The sequence below is a fragment of the Myiozetetes cayanensis genome, unplaced genomic scaffold (genome assembly GCF_022539395.1).
Source record: "Myiozetetes cayanensis isolate MyiCay16 unplaced genomic scaffold, myiCay2020 scf5-8, whole genome shotgun sequence".
Lineage (NCBI taxonomy): Eukaryota > Metazoa > Chordata > Aves > Passeriformes > Tyrannidae > Myiozetetes > Myiozetetes cayanensis.
Window position 1 is genome coordinate 63735490 of NW_026087742.1, and position 23132 is coordinate 63758621.

The following is a 23132-nucleotide window of genomic DNA, read 5'->3' on the forward strand; positions in this document are numbered from 1 at the left end:
ATCACTAATCAGAAAGCTGGAAAAATAAAGAAAGAAAAATCCTAGTGCTGCTCAGATTGCTCCATCTTTAACTGTGGTAGATATCTTTGTAAACAACAGGAGCTCAGTGAATGTAGCAGCATTAATTTCTACTAACTTTTGGTGCTACATGTTAAGTGTGGAAGAGAAGAACCTGAGCCATACTCTGAACAGATAGATGAGAGAGAGAGATGCTCCCGAGAAGATAGGTTACTGGCAAAGTTCTGGGGCTTTCTGAAGTTTGTCAAGTTAATTTAACAGAGTATCCTCTAATTTTTTTTCATCTTTAGATTGAGAACTGCAAAGAGCAGTCAACTGAGGCCAATTAGCAGCTGAAAATGTCATATCTAGACACTTAAGAGGTGATATTTCTCATTTTATTTCTTGTGGCAAATACCAGAAATAGATAAAAACTTTTGAGAGGAACAGGAGCACAGCGCTGACATTCTCCTAATACTGTTGATGTTCTATCACAGAATTGACCTGACACCTCCATCAGCTGATCCCACTGTGAGATTACAGGCATGGAGTTCACACAGTGAGAGTCTAGAGATGTTGGTGCTTCCAGCAGAGATGAGATGAGCTATCTTGAGTTTTTCGCAGGTAAGATATGTGGAGGTCACGGTAGAATAGAAGCCCACCTACCAGTACCAAACATCTCTGCTTTTAGTCTTAGAAACCATGAAGTCCTATGGTCACCTAAGACAAGACCTTAATCAAAAATTATCTAGATACCAATACCTAGTTATAACCTTTACCTATGATTACATATAGGAAATTGCCACTGGCTCCATCTGCTGCTCTTTGCCTCATTTGTCTCTGTTCTATAGTGATAGGCTGTTCCCAGGTGTGTCAGTCCAATGCTGCATCCATTTTTGGTTATTCACCTCACTGCTCGCTCTAGTGGAAGGAAGTAACTCAAGTGAAGCACTGCCATGAGAACTCACTTGATTTTCATAAAGATCTGAAATGACCTATAGATTTTCCCTTGTAATTGTATTCATATGCAAACACTTCTATATAAATGGCAGAATTATTTCCTTGACATGAAAATTGCAAACTCCTGGATTGCAGTCTAAACATTAACTGCCCCAGGGGTCTTGAGACTGTCACTTCATAGGAGGCCTGAGCCTACCACTTCGGCCTCAGTTTCCTCAGTTACAGATCAGAATTACATTTTCCATTTACTTCACAAGAGGCTTTGAAGGATAGACTAACAAGTGTAAAAAGGTGTATGTTCAAATTTTCAGATAGTGATTTTCATATGATATGTAATCATATATTACATAAAGCTCTGGATAAAAGCATTATGTAATAGCCATTGTTATCATTAGAATTAAAATGAATATTCAAACTACTTCATAATCAGAATGTGTTTTTTTCTCAAGACAAAAATGCTATTTCAGATAATTGACAAGAATATTCGGAACTTTCATCAACTTTAGCTAAACATCTCATAGCTGATAACAGTGACGACATGGAAAACAAAGGAAAGCAATGCTGTTCTTGTGGGAACAGACAACATCTTCCTCTGGGTTTGAATAAAACCACTCACAATGATCGTGACCTCGGGATGCCTCAGTGCTATAAATACTAAAACGTAAGCCAGAGTATAAACTTCTCAAAATTTCTCTGTTGTTATGTCAGCAGAAAAAATTATAAGCTCTGTGTAACAATGAAGAAATTAGTCACTCAGGGAATAAAAGAAAGGGCTTATATGGTTAATGTATAGTACTAATTTAGGTGACTGCAGCTGGCAGCAAATGCTGCTGTTCTAAGGAGGGTGGTAACGAAGTTTCAGGTTGATCCCGTGGTCCCCTCCCACCACCTTCTAACATGCATATAAATTGTCAGCTCTCCAAACCCTTTGCCAGTTCTCTCTTCTAGACTTGCCAGAGGCAACAGAGGACTAAAGATGCTCTTTCTCTTATTCACCTTTTCTGCTTTTTTGTTGTCTGCTTTTGAACAAGCAGCTGCTTTTGCTCACTATGACAAGATTTTAACCCATAGTCGAATAAGGGCACGCGACCAGGGGTAAGTAACTGGCTTTTGTTTCTAATGTAAAGGAAGCTTGTTAATCTTTATTCTCCCCTTTCTTCTCGCATTATATTAAATGTGATTTTTCACTGTGACTTCTTACTGTCATTCAAGTAGAATTTTTTTAAGTTAATTTTACATGAATTGTTCCTAAATAAAAAGTTTTCCAGGGAGTTTCAAAAGTAGACAGAATACTGTTAAAATTCACAAAAAGGGGAGAAATCTCAAATCAGCATTTCTCAATGGATAAAATAGATGAGAATGAGAATCACTGAAATTAATTACAGTTCATAATTAATGTGATGGCATGGCAGATATGTTTAATATATGTTTGCAAACTTTTGAATAGAGTTGACACCTATCCCACAGTATTTTCTGTCTTTATTCCATCCTAATGAAAATCATGAGCTCTATTCAAATGCTTTCTAACATGGGAACATATACTGGGAACCCTTTGTAAAGCTTCTGTTCCCACTAGACCAGTGCGGCAAGCTGCTCAGCAGGGTTTCCAAAAGACAATGCTTACAAGCCAGGCTGTTTGGAGACACAGAAATAATTTGAACAGCTGGTGTCAGGGAGACACATGTGTCTAAAGATATTTTCCTGTAGTCTTCTTAAGAAAAAAATCATTCTTTGAATGAGAATTGTTTACGATCCTATCTTTTTTTGCTGAATTCCTACTGCCTGCTACATACACACACAATGAGCTTTTCAAATACAAAAGTTCACTGGCTTCCCAGTGATGCAAAATACATGTTCTAACTTTTGAACTGATGAAATTTTTAATTGCAGAAGTATAAAAGTGAGGGACAAAATGCCCTTGCACCATGAAATTTGACCATAAGAAATTCCTGTTCTGTACACTACCATGCTAAGGAACATGTATGTCTCATCTGAAGCCTGTGACTTCTTTTATTTACATGCCAACTTAGCCTTTGGTCCCCAGTAATTCCCAGAATGTTTATTTAAGTGCCTGCGGTAGTCCAAAGGGTTGGTAATCAAAATAGCTGATTGATTTACAGAAGACAGGGCTTCCTTCTACATAAAGAACAAGGCACTTTTCTTCCCCATCTCCTCACAACCGTCAGCTGCACAGATGTGTACAAGACAAAAACCTTAATGAAAAGAGCCTGATGGCATTCACCACTTAGTCCCTGGTGGCTGGTAATTCACTTTGCAAGGGGAAGGGAGAAATGGAAGGCATATTGAGACTTGACTAGGCACAGCAGGTGATCACTGCCCACCAGAGACACAGGGTCAAACCAGAACGAAGGGGAAGCTTCTGTCGCTGCAGGGAGGGTGGGCTTGCCGAGGAACCCAGCTGGGCAGTCCCCAGAGTTTGCACTGTGATTGCTTGAAAACACACCTGCCCTGGTAACTGAAACCAGTTCAACAGAAACAGTATTTGCCAATATTTCATATAGAACTTTTACAGAAATGCACAGAAACTTCTTTTTAAAATGTTTCTCACTCCACCCATAGCCCAAATGTTTGCGCTCTTCAGCAAGTTATGGGAACAAAAAAGAAATACTTCAGTACTTGCAGAAACTGGTACCAGCAAGCCATCTGTGGAAAGAAAGCGTAAGTATCCTCTGCTTCCAAACTGTTCCCCATTTATTCAGATAATACAACATACGATTAGAAAACTCTTTTTCTCACAGACAAAACTAACTGTTCGTAATTTATATTAGAATTTTTAGTTCTCCTCCAGGTGGCATTGAAATGCTGACTTCCCTTTTCCTTCACTGGACATGCTGCAAAGCATCAAAAATACTTCAACTTTTCAATAAAGTCTGTCATACCACTGAAACTTTAGCACTAAATTTTATTCTACTGCAGACACATTGGGAAGAAGGGTATTTCCTCAAAGTGGTTCAGACTGAAACTTGGATATTCTCAAAGGCAGTTTTGGAAACAACTTACTCCTGTGGTTTTATTCCTAGATAGATGCCACGTCTTCCCATGAGAGAAAAGTCTGCTCTCAGAATAAATCTGAGAGAGAATTCATTACTTTACCAAGCTCCAGAAGCAAAATGTGTTAAGCTTCATGTGTTAGGAAAAGTAGTTTGAAGCAATAGGCAGTTTAGATTCATTGAACTGAAGTCAGGTGAAGACTTTATTCTAACTAGAATTCTGACTAGAATTCAGAGGAGTGTAAGCTGTAAAACATTTTGAAGTGCCTGTGCAAGGCCCTAAGAAAAAAGTCTGGCACAGCCAACCAGAGGAAAACATTGAGCAGTGGGGCTGGGTGGATTTGGTTATGAAAGTCTACATAAAACTATCACCTGCCTTCTCCCTCCTATTTTAACAGTCCTACCATTGTACAAGCACTCACAGAGCAGGGACAGAGGAGGAAAAGAATGTGTGTGAGAGTAAGTTAAGTCATAGAACTCCTGAGGGCTGTTTGAGGGGGTTTTCTGGCTATAATAGAGCATCTGCTATAACTTAGTCTTAGCTGTTAATGAGAGTTTTATATTCTGCATACTAAAAACAGAAATACAGATGTAACTGAAAAGGTTAGTGTAATAAGAATGCTAATCCAAAGAACAACACATCTTCTCATGGTAATATCTCCATGTTAACTAGTCCTCCCAGACTTGTATATATATATGAGCTATATAATGTTCAGTGCTTTTATTATGTACATTCTTCTTCTACTGCTCTAAGTTTACAATCAGCACGTAACTTACAGATTTGCTAAAATCAAAGTTGTCTGGACCAAGAGTCTTTCCACTGTTTCTCCGTAGTATTTTATCTCCATGCCAGCAAGGAGTAGAAACAGATGAGTCATAGAGCTGATTTGAATAAACTGAAAACTGTCTCCATTAGCCAAGAATAACAAGGACTTAAGGTAGTGTTGCTCTGTCCTTTTCCATTGGAATATAGTCCTTTGGATAAGGTCAGGATAACTTTGTGATAAAAAAGCTCCAAACAATAACAACCAAAGAAAATAATCCCAAAATAGATAAACAAACCAACCCCTCCAAAACCTCAAGAATGCAGCATTGCCTCTTATCTGAGTAATTGCTTTCTTTCTTTGGCCACCATTATATATTGAACTAGTAGGGATACAGATGAGATAACTTCTGGTCTTGAGTGAGGTGGTGCTTCCCCTGTCTACTATGTTTACATACAAGTGGTACTGAGGAACCACATCTTGCACTGAGTTTTATCCTGTTGTAATATCTTATTGTGATACACTCCGTACAAACCCCTTTTATCCCATCGCATCTTTCTCATGTTTTGAAAACAGCTAAAAAACTTAAATACAGAAAACTGTAAGGGAACATGAATACTCTCAGTAGGAACTTACAGTAACCCTTGATGACTAAAAAGAAGCCTGGACTTTACATAACAATATATGTGGTAAAAAAAAAAAGGCACTGATCTTATGATGGGTGGCTGAAAAAGCATTTTCTTCTTAACTGCGTTATTCAGCCAACTTCCTGTCTTTCATTAATTGTATCACTGTTGGATGTGGTATGAAGACTAAACTTTCCATGTCTTACTCTGTAGTTATAACTCAGTTTCCTCATTCCTTTTTCCAAGAGGTAATTAGGACCATGATCTTTCATAGCTTCCCATGGGCTGAGGGGGAGAGATTTTCTGTTACAAGGAAGGAAAAAATATTTTCTCATGACAAAGCAGTTCACACAGTTGGGAGAACAGTTTGGTTCCTATTCTGATACACAGTTTTCTTCAATCAGATTATTCTTTCTTGTATTATTAACTTCTGGCAAGAATGCAAGGAGGAGTAAGAGTATAACATTTATTATTTGAAAATCTTTAGCCTAAATTGTATGCTATTCTTGCATTCCCATAAAATACCCATTCACTGAATTGCTTTAAGGAAAGGGATGTACTAAAAAAAAAATACAAATACTTTCAATATATGGCTTTTCAGTTGAAAATATGCACATGGTAGAAGGGTGAATATGTCATGTATGTGAACGCATATGAGGGAATGGAGAAAAAATATTTTCATATCACAGAGGAATGAAAGATTGTGTTTAAAAAACCACATTTTTAATGTTCACCACCTCTATCAGATTGCTTTCAATTATTTGTGAGGATTATAATCCTCACTTTTATAATCATGCTTTGTAATGTTATTACTCTTCCAGTCTACTTTTAATTGTTAATCTCTTCAAGTAGTTTGGATGTTGAAAGTATTGAGTCCAACTTTTCATTTGAATAAGTTGTTCATTTTAATGTGGTTGTGGTTAGTTAGCTTTAGTTTATGCAAAATTAAAGAATTGTACTCAGATGCCACCAAAGATTCTGCAAATTAACACATGGATTGCAGTGGTAAAAACTTAGTAAAAACCTTCAAGGAATTAGTGTTCAGAACTTTTGAACTGCCAACATCAGCCACATCTATAAAAGTAAATCTATTATGTAAAACCGTGATGTCAATTTTTCCTTGTAGTTATAGTGTAACCATGTAGTGTATAATGTACTATAATTTCAAAAGTAATATCTGAAGTCTAATGCATTAAAGTTTATGGTTTAGACCTTAGTAAGTTTGTATAATTTTTTGGCCATCCCTCTCCTGAAGAGCCAAATTCACCTCTGTGTTTTCAGTGAATTTACCCTTTCTTATGAGAGGAGAACTTTTCAAGTAGGTCTTGGTAGAATTTTATTTCTGTCATAATAATTAAGAAGACATATGTCATAAGACACACGATGTTAAAATGAACATGACAGTATGCAGTTATCATTTAGCCCTGGTTTGCTATTGTGTGTAGCTTACATGTATTTGATAATGAGAATGTTTTATTGACATCATTATATAACAGTTCCTGACCTCCCGGGATTGCTAAATTCTTTGTATGCTGTGATGACATGCTTTTTTAACTCTGGGTTTTATTGCTTGTAGTCTGGTTTTCATCCTCACTACATTTACCAGTAAACTTTTCCTTGTGTCCATCCATCTAGTCTTTAGTGACTTCCTTCTACGTAACCTGTTTCATGTCTGTTCTTAATTAGCTCTCTCATTCCTGAGGTGCTTCAAATTCTTCCTTAAAAAACTGAGGCTCTCTTATCCCACTTTTTATTGCCATACAACCCACAAGGCCTTCTCCTAAATAAATACCTATTTAGTTCCTATAACCCAGTATGGGGTGACCTCATGTAGTTGTCACTTTAATTTCTATTCTGTTCCTTTAAATATTTCCTTTTCCTTTAGAGTCCTTCTGTTCTGAGTTTCTTTTAATGTTCTCACTTTTTGCTCTCTTTCTTCAGTGTCATCTAATCTTTTCAACCTAGAATAGATAAATTAATTTTCTTCAACTGCTGTTCTAGTCACATCATCTTTTAGTAACTCTGCATGAGTTCTACATGCCCTCACATGTTCCTTCCTAGTACTTTAATGATGGCAGTCATTCTGTAAATTCAAAAGTTTTAAATTTAGTAAAATACGATCAATTTGTTGTCAATACAGAAAAGGCTGAATGATTAAAAAAGGATGAATATCTGGAGAGCATGTACTTTGTAATGAAAAATTAATAATAAAAGAAAAAAATTAGACTTAGCTAAAATTAGTATGTGCTTCTCCTGTATAATATTTAACTTAGCTTTTGTCTTTATCACATAGAACTGTCCTATATGAGTGCTGTCCTGGCTATATGAAGATGGATGGTACAAGAGGATGTCCTGCAGGTACAAGCTTTCATTCATATGGATAAATCAGTATATGGGAAGCAGTACAACACCAGAGATTTTCAAAGGTGGTCATCTTGAGAAATTATTGGCTCTTTTTCAGAATTATTGCCTGAGAACAGACAGCCTCATTTGTATATGGTCAACACAGTTAAATATCAGCAAACACTGAACTTGATCATGGAGTTTAGGTTGATTTTCTCTTCCAGATGCTGGATGCAGCTCCTTCCAGATGCTGGATTGGTGAGGAATGCTAGTGTCTTCAGTTCCCAAAGCCAAAGAACTTTTATTCCTATTGCCATCAAATCCCAGAATACCCTAAGGCTTACCAGTGAGGTCAGAAAACCAGATGTGGCATATCTAAATTATTCCTTTTCCTGAAAAGACTTCAATCTAATTTAATTGAAAAGTCTTTAACTAAGAAGGAGTGAAAATGAAGACAGGAATTCTTGATTTCTCCTATTTATACTTTTCTGTTTTACATAAATAAAATTAATTTCAGCTGGAGAGAGTAATGTGAGAAGGAATATATTTCATAGCTTTGATCCCTATATCTGAAGTAATCCTTTTACATTCAGTAGTGTGGAGTAAAGTTTGTTTAGATGAATTAATCTCCCTTCAGATTCTTACATTAGGATGAAGTCAGTCACACTCTAGAATTGCCTACTCCTCTCCATAACCATAGAGAGAGCCAAGAACAACTAGATTGCACGCAAATGTCTCACTTCTAGATGCCTAAAATAAGGAGAGGTGAATACTGTTCTCATGTAGCAGTGTTTTAACTGTGAGACTATGGCCATTATTAATCTCTGGATGAATCAATATGATCACAAACCAGAAGAAGAAGAAGAGCAAAAGGCTTCTCAAGATGAATTTTTGTCCATCATGACCAAAGGAGACCACCTCCATTGAAAGTTTTGTGATGGAATTTACTCCTATATTCAATGGATAGCCTCCCATTTCTTGTTGGGCTAGTAAAAAGCACAAGAGCTCTTCTAAAGAAAACCTTACAATATTCAGTATTATTTGATATACTTTTTCATTAAGCAACACAAAAAAAAAAATAACAAGCAGATGTGTTTAGATGATTTTTGAGTATGTTGACAATGGAATTTTAAATCCAAGAACATTGTTTAATATTGATTTAAAAGGTTTTAGAACAATTGTCCAACCAAAAGAAACAAAATAAGTTTGATCATGAGAACCCGGGTGACTGAAGAGTTTACGGCATTCTTATTTCATGTTTATTTTAGTTGCTCCTATTGATCATGTATATGGTACACTTGGTATTGTGGGAGCTACCTCCACACAGCAGTACTCTGACATATCAAAGCTGAGAGAAGAGATTGAGGGACGAGGATCATTCACTTTCTTTGCACCAAGCAATGAAGCCTGGGAGCAATTAAATTCAGTAAGTGTGGGTTTGTGTATGAGTTAAAGTGTGTTTCTACTTCAACTAATGTTTTAACCGAACCTAGTATATGATAAAGTAGATTAGAAACAATATTGATATTTTAGACATAGAAGTATAATGTGCAAAGTATAATGAAATAATTTGCATGTTTAACATACATTTCTGAAGCTAGAGTGGCTGAGTTTAGTTTCAGGAGTACTAAGCCATCATATTTGTCTCTTATTTAAGCACTTGGATGACAAATAATAATATTGTTAGTGTTATTAGCATAGTTTTGGGGAAACCTTTAGGAATTCCAGCAGCTGCATGATGTCTAGTTGTGTACTGTCAGTGATTCAGGTGTCCTTCTTTTAGTAATGGTTTTAATTAAATAAATATTGAATAAAAGCTCCTCTAATGACTTGTCTGTGATGAAGCCTTTTGTCTTCCTTTTGTGAGCTAACCAGACTGAAGGATCATTTCAGTAGAGCCAGTTAATAGGCCTCAAAATTGTGTTTCCTTAAAAATGTTGAAAATTAAGGCAAAACAATATGTACAACTTTTCCGAGTGGAAAAATGTTTCAAAGCTTCTAATTAATTAAATTCCTTTCTTCTTCAGGAAATTCACAGGAATTTGGTTGACAATGTAAATATTGAACTGTATAATGCTCTCCACCACCACATGCTAAATAAGCGCATGTTGACAAAGGATCTTAAAAATGGCTTGACTCTGGTGTCTATGTATAACGGCCAGAAATTGCTTATTAACCATTATCCTAATGGGGTAAGTCTATTTTCTTTTTTTCCTCTAATATATTTATTCAGTTATAGCCTTTATTTCCTTTATTTCCTTATATAGCTCAGAAAATAAGTTATGGAAAGTTTGACATCCGGCAAGTCAGTTGCCACTGGCAAAAATAAATAAATTTTCTCTTGAAGAAATTTTGACTGCCGTTTAGACAAATCACTAAGAAAGAGTAAATAAACTTGTGCTGCTTGCTGTTTAGAAATCAAAGTTCAAACAAGAAAAAACTTTCTTCATAAAGATGAAGATAAAGATTTTGGCCTTTTGTGGACAAAATATATGATCATAGTAAATTTGACAGCAAAATCTAGTATTAATCTTCATGTGTTTGCTAAATAATATTAAATCAGATATTTTATTTGAATTTGAATACATGATAAGAACATTTAAGATTTTAGAAAACACATATCCATTACTTGTGTAGAAAAAAATATAATTTTTATAAATGCTAGAAAACTCCCAGTTAAGTCACTTGTCTTTGTTGCCTTAAATGCATCAAAATGTTTATCAAAATATTTATGTTGGTCTGCAGATTACATCAGTAAAAACCAATACAATCACCATATTAACCAGATATGGAAAAAAAATCAGAATGATTGCAATGAAAAATAAAATGAATATGAAATCAACATAACCTGAATAAGTCTGCTGCTGCCTTTCCAGAAGATTAGCCAGACTTTCAAATCTTGCAAAATTTTACTTTAAATTTTTAAAACATCCAGCTGAAATACTAACAGTGAATACACAATGTACAATATATACATTTTCAGTTTAGAAGAATCAAGGTCCATGTTTATGAACAAAATAATACTTAATCTTCTACTACTTGATTCTTCAAATATAGGTTGTTACTGTTAACTGTGCCAGGATCATCCATGGCAATCAGATTGCTACCAATGGCGTTGTCCATGTCATTGATCGTGTCCTGACGGCTGTTGGAAATACCATTCAAGATTTCATTGAAGTCGAGGATGATCTTTCATCTCTTAGAGTAAGTGGACAAAAATAAAAGATTTTTTTTTTAGCTTTGTTTTTTTACTTTTCTCATTTATTTTCTATTTTTTTATCACACCTCTAAGTACGAGGGGTTACTTCAGTAAATTGAATTAAGAACTCCAGCTAATATTGCAAATCTAACTTTATAAAAAGGCAAAGTGTATTTTACATAAGGAGCCTGCTTCTTCTCTTTTATGGATCAAAGAAGACCATATCAATACAATGGAGTGTGTCCCTGTACATAAAGGGCCTCTTCTCTTCAAACACTGAGGCAATGAAACGTGAGCATAAAGTTACAGTGTCTGGTGCTTCGGTTGAAAAAGAAACCCTTTTTGTCCATTCAGTTTTTCATGTTTCTATAAAACTGATCCTGGTCTATCACTAAAGTACCTGTGGGCATGAGGGGAAACTAGACAGATAATGTATTTTGGTAATATTTTAAATAATCAGAATAAAAAGAAACAATTATTTTTTAGGCTGCTGCCATTACATCAGATGTCATGGATATTCTTGGAAGGCCTGGTCATTATACACTGTTTGCTCCTACTAATGAAGCTTTTGAGAGACTTCCAAGGGGAGTTTTAGAAAGGATCATGGGTGACAAGGTGGCTTCTGAAGGTATGTAAGCTTTTTGTGAATGAGAAATACAGATGAGTGGAATGGCCTGCCCAGAGAGGTGGTGGATTCACCATCCCTGGAGGTTTCTAAACAGAGATTGGACGTGGCCCTTAGTGCCATGATACAGTAACTGGAGTTGGATCAGGGGTTGGACGTGATGATCTTGGAGGTCTTTTCCAACCCAATCTATTCTATGATTCTATAAGAGATAGAAACTACATTATCTTAGTGGCTCTGAAATTAGGCACCTCTACTTTCATCTTTCTAGGAGAAGTTATTTCTTCTGTCTCTGATTTTTCTGGTAGCCCTAAGGATTCAAAGCCACTGAAAACTTAGTTTCAGTTTAAAGGGAATAGTTTAAAGGGAACAGGGAAAATATAGGCATATTGATGTTCCTAGTAGTTCAGTTCTGAGAGACATTCCTGCCTCTATAAACACAAGGCTTTCTAAGTGTGTGGTTTTCTCATACCTTTGCATAGCCTATGGAGCTCTGTACCCATAGGTCCTTTTGGAACATATCATCAGCAGTCACGACTCTGCTACATGCAGGTTGCAGCATAACCAGTAGAGTTTCCATAACATAAGGACTGCCAAATATTTCTGGCCATGAATGTTTTTTAGAGGCCTATAGTATAATATCAATAACTTTAAAAAAAGTGTGCAAATATTCTAGCTAAGCTAGTATACTACCAAAAATTGTATAGATGTAATAATTTATCCCATACCTATATGTGAACTATAGGTATACGAATATGTGTCCAAACACACTTATGAACTTCCTGCTCTTTTCTTTGCAGCTCTTGTGAAATTCCACGTGTTAAATACTCTCCAGTGCTCTGAAGCTATCACAGGTGGAGCTGTCTATGAAACCTTGGAAGGAAATACTGTTGAAATTGGTTGTGATGGTGAAAGCCTGACTGTGAATGGAGTGAAAATGGTGAAGCGCAAAGATATTGTGACAAGCAACGGCGTTATCCATCTCATTGATCAAGTGCTAATTCCTGATTCTGGTCAGTGATGTGTATAAAAAACTTCTTGCCCTGAAGATACTTTCTGCAATCTTACCTAGATTCTCTCAGATAAATAGTTATGGATAAACATGGAGAATACAAATCAGGAATAGGAAGAAATTATGTGTTAAAATACCTTTTCTTATTCCCTTATTTGCAGCCAAACAAGTCATTGAGCTTGGGGGTGCCCAGCAGACTACTTTTACTGACCTGGTGGCACAGCTAGGTCTGGCATCTTCTCTGAGACCAGAAGGCCAATACACTCTCCTGGCACCTCTGAATGGTGCTTTCTCAGGTTAGTAGCACTAAAAGATTGTCAAAATAAACAAGAATGTCTGCTACCCTGACAGTTTTCCAAATCACTTCCAGCACTTGTTGTAAGTCTTACAAAAGGAGTGCCATAGCCAAATAGAGATACTTCATCCTTTTAAATTACATACCATGCAGAAAGGCAAAGCAAGCCTAACCACCAGACTGCACAGCTTGGTTTCAGTCATATCATTTGCTAATGGAAATAGTATCACTAAAGTAAGACACAGAATATGCACAGACAGGTTCTGTGGGAGCAGAAAGGTATTAATGAACTGTCGGTTCCCTTAATCTTTGCATTGCTTCCATTAGATTCACAAATTTTTTGGTCTCAAAAAATTTATACAATGTTGTGGTTTAACTCCAGCCATCAACTAAGTACCTCACAGCCACTCAATCATTCCCTCTTCACCCTTCACTGGGATGGGGAAGAGAATCAGAGTAATTAAAAAAAAAAAAAAAGTAAAAAACCTCATAGATTGAGATAAAAACAATTTAATAATAAAGATGTAATTAAAACCCAAGAGAAACAAGTTACACACTATACAATTGCTCCCCACCTGCTCACTGATGCCCAGTCAGTGACTGACCCCTCCTGACCAGCTCCCCCCTGTTTATACTGGGCATGACTTTCTATGGTATGGAATATCCCTTTGGCTAGTTAAGGTCATCTGTCCTGGATATGCTCCCTCCAGCTTCTTGTGCACCTGTTTGCTGGCAGAGCAAGAAACGCTGAGATATCCTTTTTATTTTGCATAAGCACTACTTAGCAACAACCAAAAACATCAGTGTGTTACCAATATTACTCTCATACTAAATCCAGAACACAGCATGACAGAACCTAGTAGAAGAAAATTAACTCTATCCCAGCCAAAAATAGGACATACAAGAAAGTTACTATTCTCCAGTACATTAAAACAGAGAGAAACTAATATAAATATGCTATAAAACAGGTGTTTGCACATTTGCTGAGGTGACCACATGGGCATCTCGGCTTTCCCCAAAGAATTTGAGTGTTAACTCACCACCACAGAAGCAAATCTGGATAGGTTTTAAGGTGCGCATGCAGAAAAGAATAATTCTAATAAGAACTGTAGCAGGAATTCAGAAGATGGATTAGATCCACACATAAATCATCAGCCATATTAGTTATAATAATTAATCAGGGCTATGTCAAAAGTTCATGACTCAATTTAAGGAATGGGCATTTGCAGGAACTACTTAATTCATTTTCTGTGTACACAGATCTGTCCAAGCTTTAACTCATGCATTTTAAAGAAAGATTCTGTATTTCCATAGTCTTTTAACTTTATCTCAATGAAAATTCATTATATATGTTGCTATATATTGATACCTAAATGACTTTGTAGATGACACCTTAAAGCTGGATCAACGTCTTCTTAGAACAATCCTGCAGAATCACATTATAAAAGTGAAAGTTGGGCTCAATGAACTCTACAACGGACAAGAGCTGGAAACAATTGGAGGAAAACTACTTAGAGTCTTTGTTTATCGCACAGTAAGTGAACGGGGCCTTCTAACAATACATATGCCAACTATGAAAATGGAGAGTCAATAAAAGACAAAGCTGAATGAAACCCCCAGCATTTACCATTACAACTATCTAGCAAAAATCTTTAAACTTTTAAGATAGGAAAAAAATAAAATCTGATATTTCATAAATGGAATTTTGTTAGCATGGAAAACTCTTTGGGAAAACATAACAGGATTTGGCACTTCACTGATTACAAATGTTTAAGGCTAGTTTTAGAACTAATTAAGAGCATTGTCAAGGGAAACAAAATTCAAGTTCCAAAATACTTGCACCATGTTATTTTACTCTAGGTTTTGCTACTTTTACTTTCTCAAGCAATACCCAATTTCCTGGTAAGAACATGCAATTTTACTGTAGGAAATACTCAAATGTTATTTTTAACATTGTGGAAATAGCTATGCTTCTTTCTCCTTCAATAAGGCTGTATGCATTGAAAATTCATGCATGGTCAGAGGAAGCAAAGAAGGAAGAAATGGTTTTATTCACATCTTCAGACAGATCATCAATCCAGCAGAAAAGACATTGCACGAAATGCTAAGAAATGATAAGCGATTTAGGTGAGTTTCAGTTTTGACAGCACTAAGAATTTCCTGCAGAGTGTACCTGTATATGCAGCACAGCTGGTCTGAGAAAAAGTTGTATACTGAGTTTGTGAGTAGTTGGATTTTAGAGGGCAAGGAGGGCATTGAAGGGCTTATTGCCTACTCAAAATAAAAAAAGCGTGTGGTTGAAAAAAAGTGTTCTCCAGCTATGTGTTGGAAAGGCTCCCATATTCTATGTTAGAATGGTTGCTAATGGCACATGGAAGTCAATAAGATGCCAGAATGAAAGGAGTAAGAGGACAAAAGGAATTGGATGACATATCCAGAGCTACATGTGCTGTGGAGCCTGGAGTTTTAATTATTGGGTGGTACTATTCCATATGGGTGCAGCATACCTTCTAGTATGTTTTTTTATTCCTTTCCTGCAAGTATCTCAGTACTCCTAGAGAGCAACTAACCTTTACATCCTCCTTTCATCACTTTGATCTGTGATGTTTTTACTTGATGAATCCTACTGTGATCCAGACTCCCAATATTTCTTTTTTTCAAATCCTTCATCCACTTTCTGCTATTCTTAAGACTGTCTTCTTTTATTATCCTGGTTTTTTTTCTCATTTTCCTCCTCCACTATCTTATTTTCTGGTGAATAGTTAAAGAGTTTGAAGATTGATGTACTATCAGAAAAAAATGAGGGAACTAGGTGCCTGGACTCAATTATAGTTACTACATTTTAACAAAATATATTTGTGGTTTGTCTCTTTATTGCAAACAGCATTTTCCTCAGCCTGGTGAAAGCTGCAGATTTAGATGATGTTCTGTCACGGCCTGGAGAATGGACTCTCTTTGTTCCAACTAATGATGCCTTTAAAGGTTTGACTGATGACGATAAGGATATATTGATAAGTAAGTAACATAAGAAAACTTGAATTATAAGCAAGGGTCAAATCGATTGGAAAGGAAACTTATGCACTTCTTACACAGAGGCTACCTGATGAAACAGTTTACCTTTTGCATAGAGCAGTTAATTGCATTTCCTTCTTGGGGGTAGAGAAAATATCTTTTTGGAAAGAAGCATCTAACCCACATTTAAACTTCACTCCTTATTATCTTACTCCGTGGTCTTACTACCTTCTAAGTTAGAATCTTCATTACCCTCAACTTGTCATCATTCAGCCTTGCTAATAGCTTTTTTAACCTGCAAATTCTGTTCTATCATATTTCTTTTCTAGTTGTAATCATTGCATTAAAAGATATTTAGTATTGACTTCTGCTATCTTTCCTCACCTTTGTTTCCACCCAGTGATCTCTAATAGCACCTCTGCTCTCCAAGTTAAATATTGAGCATCTTTTGCTACATGCCAATGCATGTAAATTTTTTCCATCTAACGCTTCCAAACTCTGGAATGTTACAGATTTTTTGCAAGATTTAAAACTAGTTTATTTATTGTCATGCTTTCTTTCCATAAGGGAAGAAATGCACAGTGAATACTTCAAATCTCCTGCAGAATTTCTGACTGGAGGGGTAGACTGTGGCCACAGCACTATAAATAATTTTAGTTTATTTAAAAGTAATGTGAATGTGGCCTGTGCACAAGGCAGGAGGAGCGGTTGCCACATCCAGGTCAGTCATATTTTCCATTCCTGTACTTCTCAGATGAAAGCTTAAAGACATGGAGTCAAACCCCATGAATTCTTAATTACTTGGAAGACTATTGTTCAGAGCATTGATAAACAGCAACCCCAGCTTTTGCAGCCTTTAACTCAGTAATGAAGCACAGGGAATTTAAATTATCTCTTCAGCCATTTAAAGTTATGGTAGTGGTCTAAGTTGCCTTCTATTGTGGTGTGCCTCTAGTGACTAATAGTAAATTAACAGAGAGCCTAGATGACTCTTATTAGGTAGCTATAAAAGGAAATGAAGCGTGTCATGAGGCTGTGAACCAAAGCAACTGGATAAATGCCGTTGTTCTGTTTGTATTATACTATGTAGTTACTTCATTAACTAAGCTTGAGTTTATGAGCTTCATTGTTTTTCGTCTTCAGTTCACAACTTGAAGTGGTAGTCAAGGCCAATGTAATTTTGGATTAATATTTTAGTTAAAAATAAAGTTATATTTGCCATTCTACTTTTCAAGGGGCTTTATGTATCATCTTTTCCTATCATTGTGACTCAGTTTATTTCACTTTCCCTGGCCCTGATAATTTTTTTTTTGCAGCAGGATGTCTATTTTTTTGTCAATTTACTTTCTAGAAGTCTTGATGTTCTTTTAAGACAATATGTTGCTTTCTCCATTAAAATTAAACTTTAAAATATATAATTTTTTAAGGAATATAAAGAAATACTTTGTTAATCTGTAAGAAGGACACAAAGATTATTTTAACAGATTATCACAGACTGATAGTGTGTGAGAACATCTTTGGAGTGGCCATATTTAGGCTTTGCATGTAACTTGATGTTATCTATGAATGGTCCAGTCACAAAATCTCAGATAATTTTAATAGGAATAAAAATATCATTTAATTTCATTTCAGTAAGAAAGTAAATTACAATACTATCAGTAATTAGAGCAAAACACGGGGGGAAAAAAAAAGGTATTCCCTGAAAGAGACACCAGGAAAAAAAAAAAAAAAAGACCAGATAGGATTTTTATTCCTTTTTTATCAAGACTGAAGCTCCTAATAGCAATCAATATCAGTGTGTAATGCCAGTATTAAACTTAGAATGGTCCATATTCCATGTAATGGTAAAAAGATGTGTTTTAAAGCTGTTCTGCTTGGTGCCCTGTCTCCTGAGGACATTATGGGGTTTTTTACAGCCCATCCTATGCCTTTCAACCTTCATGGATCCACAGCACCAGGGAGCCCTACCAGGACATTAGCTTGGGATCCAGGATTCATTTGCATTTTAAGACAGTCTTGAAAATGTTGGATTTTTTGTTCTCTTCATCCCAAACAAGAATGTCAAATTTTGAAATACGGAAATCATCCCTAAAATTGAGTGGTTTTCCCCTTTCTCAACTTCTCCAAGCTGCATCTGTTCTCTGTAAGAACAGACAAAACCAGCCCTTCTAACTGCTCAATGGACTGCTTTTCTGTTCTTTTGCATACGGTTTCTCATAAGACCTTTATGATTATGTTCTGAGTGCCTTTTTGTCATATGGGTGGGTTGTTTACATTTATCACCATTTAAACAGGTACAAATTGTATGTGTTCATGGTATTTTCATTCATATTATGTGTAATTCCAGCTCAAGCCTGTATGAATCCTTAGAATTTCCAGAAAGAACTATTCCTTATCATTTAATTTTTATTCCTTCCTTTTTTTCTTTTTTATATAGGAGACAAAAATGCTCTCAGGAATATTCTTCTTTACCACTTGACACAAGGAGTTTTCATTGGAAGTGGCTTTGAGCCTGGTGTGACAAATATTCTTAAAACCATCCAAGGAGGGAAACTCTACTTGAAAACAGTTAAGCATAGAAATAATCTCCCTGCTACAGTCTTGTAACAGTAATTTGACATTCCATGTCTATCCACATTACAGAGTGGGATGTACTACTCCAAATGTTATAGTAGGGTTTGGGGTTGTTTTTTAATGTCCCTGGTAACTTGAGTTCTCTTTTGATGCTTTATCAGGTGAATGATACTCTTCTGGTTAATGAACTGAAATCAAGAGAATCTGATCTCATGGCAACAAATGGTGTCATTCACGTCATTGACAAACTCCTATATCCAGCAGGTGAGTATTATTTCACGGAATTTATACACAATCCTTTAAATCTATTTACATCTTATGTAGCTGAAATTACTTTAAAAAGTTAATTAACTTAAAGATAAAATTCTTATGTGGATATGAAAGAGAAAACTTACCTCACTGCTCATTTTGTGGAAAAACCTCCCACTTGAAACCATGGCAGTTTGTTCAAATTCTATGAAAGTCAAACATATGGAAGACATGACTAGCCATAGACTTTTCCACAGATATGAAAGAATGTATATACAATATATATACAAGTACATTCTTGTGTGAGTGTTTGAGAGTGATTACATCTCCTGATCACTGTAAATGAAAGTAAAATGCACACAGTTGTATACTTCCTCTTACATGCCTATTTCTTTTGTCAGATCTGCCTGTTGGAAATGATCAGCTGCTCACAATCCTGAAGAAGCTGATTAAGTACATTCAGATTAAGGTACTCTTTCAGTAATTATCCATTTGTATTTATGGCAGGATCTGGGAAACTGTTTACATTATAATTCATAAGTGATTCTCTAGTCCTTTCTTCAGCAGACAATGAATTCAATAGCTCCCAATTACCCAAATATAATCACAAATCATACACTGCACTCGATAGTTAGAACTGATGCTTTTCAATGCCAAATAGCAGTAGAATATTTGCATTTAGATAACTCCAGTGTGAACTTACCCAAATCTGCTCTTTGTTCAGGTACAATTTATCACTCTTGGAAAATAAATCACTTCTAAATCCTTGAGGCAATTCCTCTTTAGAAAGCGTATTGAGTGGCCAAATTTTTATGTCATTAAAGCCACCAGCATCAATAACCTGTGAGGAAAATTAGGCATCCATATCTATCTCGGCTATGCTCTTAAGACTACATCGTCCCTCAGCAATGAATGAGAGAACCCAGACAAATAGCACCACATAACTTTTAGGTCAATGAAGCAGTGAATCCTACTCCCACTCACTAGGAAACTGTAATGCAAGTGCTACTTCTCTTAAATTTTACAATTACTTTTCTGTCTTTATAGTTTGTTCGTGACAGCACCTTCAAAGAGATTCCACTGACGTTTTACAGTAAGTTCATTTTAAATACTTCCAGATGGGTTTGAGAATTCATTTTAGACGTTGCCAATTCCAATTTGGAATTGTACATCTCTTTTTCGAAAGAAAGTGATTTCTGGGAAAGTAAGATGTGCTGATGAAGCAAAAGAAGAGAAAGACTCAAAGCAGAATGTTTCTGGCTGTTGTGCGACCGTATGTATTTTTTCCCTTTCCAGATGTGTGACTGGAAAATAACCCTGAAGTAAGCTGTTCAGACTCTTTGGGGTAGGCAAGATACATACGGAAAAGATTGTTTTTCAGTTTTTAGCCAAGGTTCAGTGTTTGATGCCCAGCAGAGTTGCATTGCCTCTCTCTCCAAGAATCAACATTGACCAAACTGTGCACTGAGATCCTTCCTTTTTCATAAATACTTCCAGAGGGACAGAGTGTATGGGTTCCACCTGTTTCCCAGATGTGCAAGTGTGATGCTTGTATGGGAGACAGTTGTTCTAACTATTTTCTCTTTAGGGAGTAAATATAAAAAAGGTTTCCTTTTTGCTCTCTTGCAGCCTTTCTCAGTGTTTACATTTAGTTTCTTCATAGAAAGTAGTACCTGTTGAAACAAACTCTTAGAAGACAAAGATTATGCTGAAACTTTGGCTTGTGAAGCAATGTGAATCTAGACAGTTGATAAAATTTCTGTGGGGTTCTACTAACATTTCACAGTAGAAATTAAAACCATCACGTTAGGCTTTTACAAGTTGAGAATGGACATATTGAAGTTAAAAAAACTCCTGGAATAAAAAAAAGGGAATAATCTACTTTCATGACAAGTTGAATGTGAGTCAGCAGTGCCCTGGCAGCCAGGACGGCCAACTGTGTCCTCAGGGGCATCGGGCACAGCATCTCCAGCCATTTGAGGGAGGTGATTGTTACACACTGCTCTGCACCGATACAGTTTTGGGCAGCACAATATAAGAAAGGCATCAAACTCTTGATATCCCTCCTCTGCCCAGTGTCCAGAGGAGGGTGACCAAGGTGGTGAAAGATCTTGAGGTCAAGACTTATAAAGAGTGGATGAGGTCACTTGGCTTATTCAGTTTGGATAAGAGAAGGCTGAAGGGTGACTTCATTGCTGAGCAGTGAGTGATCTCATGGCAGCCTGCACCTTCCCCAAGAAGGGCAGCAGAGGGGGACATGCTGGTCTCCTCCCTCTGGTGACCAATGACAGGACATGAGGAAATGGAATCAAGCTGCATCAGGGAAAATCAGACTGGACATTAGGAAAAGGTTCTTCACCCAGAGGCTGGTTGGTCACTGGAACAAGCTTCCCAGGAAAGCGTTCACAGCACCAAGCCTGATAGAGTTCAAGGATCTTCTGGACAACACGCTTAGTCATATGGTTTAGTCTTAGGTGGTCCTTTGAGAAGAAGGGAGTTGGACTTGTTGATCATTATTGGTCTCTGCCAACTTGAGATATTCTACCTCCCATGGCCAGTGAGAGCAGCACAAGAAGCGATGCCTCTAAAATGAAGCAAGGGAGGTCAATGCTGGACATCAAGAAAGCTATAGTTGTTGATTTAGGTGAGTGTGGGAATAGGAAGGCTGGGACCTCTACCAGTGAGGACTTCTCTACCAGTGAATGAATATGAGTCAAATAACTATAAGGGATAGTCAATGAATGCTTGAGTCTGTCCTAGGTGTAGAGGGACAACTTGATCTCCTAAGGGCACCACATGCATATTCTCTATGATGTTCTATCTATAATTCTGAACACCAGAGCGTTTCCTCTGCTTACCAGATCAGCTCCCTAAAAGAAGAGGGTAATATTCACATTTAAGATATGTCAGCAATTTGTGCAAATCTTTGTGCAGGTAATTGTACAAGCCATTATTATTATGTATTTAGCATAGGTCTTGTGACCGGTGAGTTTCATAAGGCACAAACAAAGGCAAATGGCACAGCGGTAGATTCTGTCTGCAAGTGACTTGCATGCATCATCATTATTTCATAATTACAATGGAGATCCTTTTGAGTTACTTTTCTACCCATTAATAATTATGATTTTATCCACATCCTTATGAGCAGACCAAATCCAACTGATCATTCCCATAAAGAAATTGTAAGAATGGAATGTACTGTATATTCCATTTTCTATATTTTCAGAAATTAACATAATTGAAAGCAACGTCCAGCCTATCATCACAAAGGAAGGTAAATGAGGCCCTTGTTATATATATTTCTGCATATGTTCATATGCATATTCAGAATATATATTGTATATATTTCTTTAACGGGATGCATTATGTACATATCAAGTCCAGGATGCTAAAGACTTTGCTGGAAAAGCAAAGATACAAATATTGCAATTAGAACTGACTGAAATATTTTGTATAAAAAGATTACCCACAGTTGTTCTCCCAAATGGATTTTCTCCTTTTTCTAAAGGCATTTAAAAATACTTTTAAATGATTTTTTTTGAAAAAAATTCCTTTATTACTAGTGAGGTTTTTTCAACACTCTTTTTTTTTTTTTCCATTAAAGCAGTTATTTTTAAAAATTAAGTAGACATGTTTCTTATACTTTCAAAAAACATGGGTTCATTTTTCTATGATTTTCAATCAGTTCTAACTACCAATATCTGTCAGATGTCTGAAAATTATATTTAGCCAAACTTTCTTTTTAATTTCTGAAGACAAAAGCCTAACCACTTAGTGGTGGGACTGAAAAGAAAAAAATGTGGGGATGGGACTGCTAAAATCACTTGTGATTTATAACTTAACTAAAGCTAATGAGATCCAGCTTCCCAAATAAATAAAAATGCTCAAAGGGAATTTGTTTGAGCTTAAATGAGAAAGGCAGTTAAAAATGTCATGCAAAGAATTTTATCCAGACTGCTTAATCTGTGTTTCTGGGAGGATTTCATGTCCTTACATTTTCAGCAACTTGTCTGCTTCATCCCATTTAGGATTAGAGACCATCTAGCATATATGCTGATCTTTGTTGCCTAGCCTCCAGCATTAAATCAGATCCAGAATGGATAGGTTAATTTCACATGATAATTCTTCCAAGGCATTTTTGAAATCTTCCTGTGATGAGGGTGAATCACTCTAGGAAAGTACCTATTCCTCTCTTAAATCCAGAGTATATACTTTAGTAGATTTACATTATGTTTAGAAGTTGAAAGTTAACTGAAACTAAATATGTCACTTAAAGAAAAAAATGAAATGTCTGAGCACTTTTATAGTCAAATGTAGAACTAAGCTTTCTTCGCCTAAGAGAAACAAATAACTTTAGAAATTAGTGAATATTGAAGGACTACTCCTTTTCATCGTCAGTACAGTGTTTCTGCTTTGGGACACACTCCAAGGAGTGATCTCTCTGTCCAGTGATAAATCAGATATA

The 23132-nt window shown here is 36.2% G+C and overlaps 1 protein-coding gene across 12 annotated transcripts in view; it reads left to right on the forward strand.

The window, feature by feature from the left end:
• The first annotated feature begins 1898 nt into the window (after nucleotides 1-1898).
• POSTN (periostin) overlaps nucleotides 1899-23132 on the forward strand; it is a 31614-nt gene continuing 10380 nt past the window's right edge. For 8 of the 12 annotated variants that reach the window (XM_050331626.1, XM_050331630.1, XM_050331632.1 and 5 more), the window contains exons 1-16: nucleotides 1907-2052; nucleotides 3538-3636; nucleotides 7652-7716; nucleotides 8970-9127; nucleotides 9729-9893; nucleotides 10759-10905; nucleotides 11387-11528; nucleotides 12326-12538; nucleotides 12699-12833; nucleotides 14218-14366; nucleotides 14823-14959; nucleotides 15717-15847; nucleotides 18282-18412; nucleotides 18580-18682; nucleotides 19069-19136; nucleotides 19715-19760. In XM_050331626.1, coding sequence (XP_050187583.1) covers nucleotides 1934-2052; nucleotides 3538-3636; nucleotides 7652-7716; nucleotides 8970-9127; nucleotides 9729-9893; nucleotides 10759-10905; nucleotides 11387-11528; nucleotides 12326-12538; nucleotides 12699-12833; nucleotides 14218-14366; nucleotides 14823-14959; nucleotides 15717-15847; nucleotides 18282-18412; nucleotides 18580-18682; nucleotides 19069-19136; nucleotides 19715-19760 — 2008 coding nt within the window. In that variant the 5' untranslated portion in view covers nucleotides 1907-1933. Of the gene's footprint in view, nucleotides 2053-3537; nucleotides 3637-7651; nucleotides 7717-8969; nucleotides 9128-9728; nucleotides 9894-10758; nucleotides 10906-11386; nucleotides 11529-12325; nucleotides 12539-12698; nucleotides 12834-14217; nucleotides 14367-14822; nucleotides 14960-15716; nucleotides 15848-18281; nucleotides 18413-18579; nucleotides 18683-19068; nucleotides 19137-19714; nucleotides 19761-21893; nucleotides 21942-23132 lie in introns of all 12 variants that reach the window. The other 4 variants (XM_050331624.1, XM_050331628.1, XM_050331629.1 and 1 more) reach the window with 2 other exon arrangements.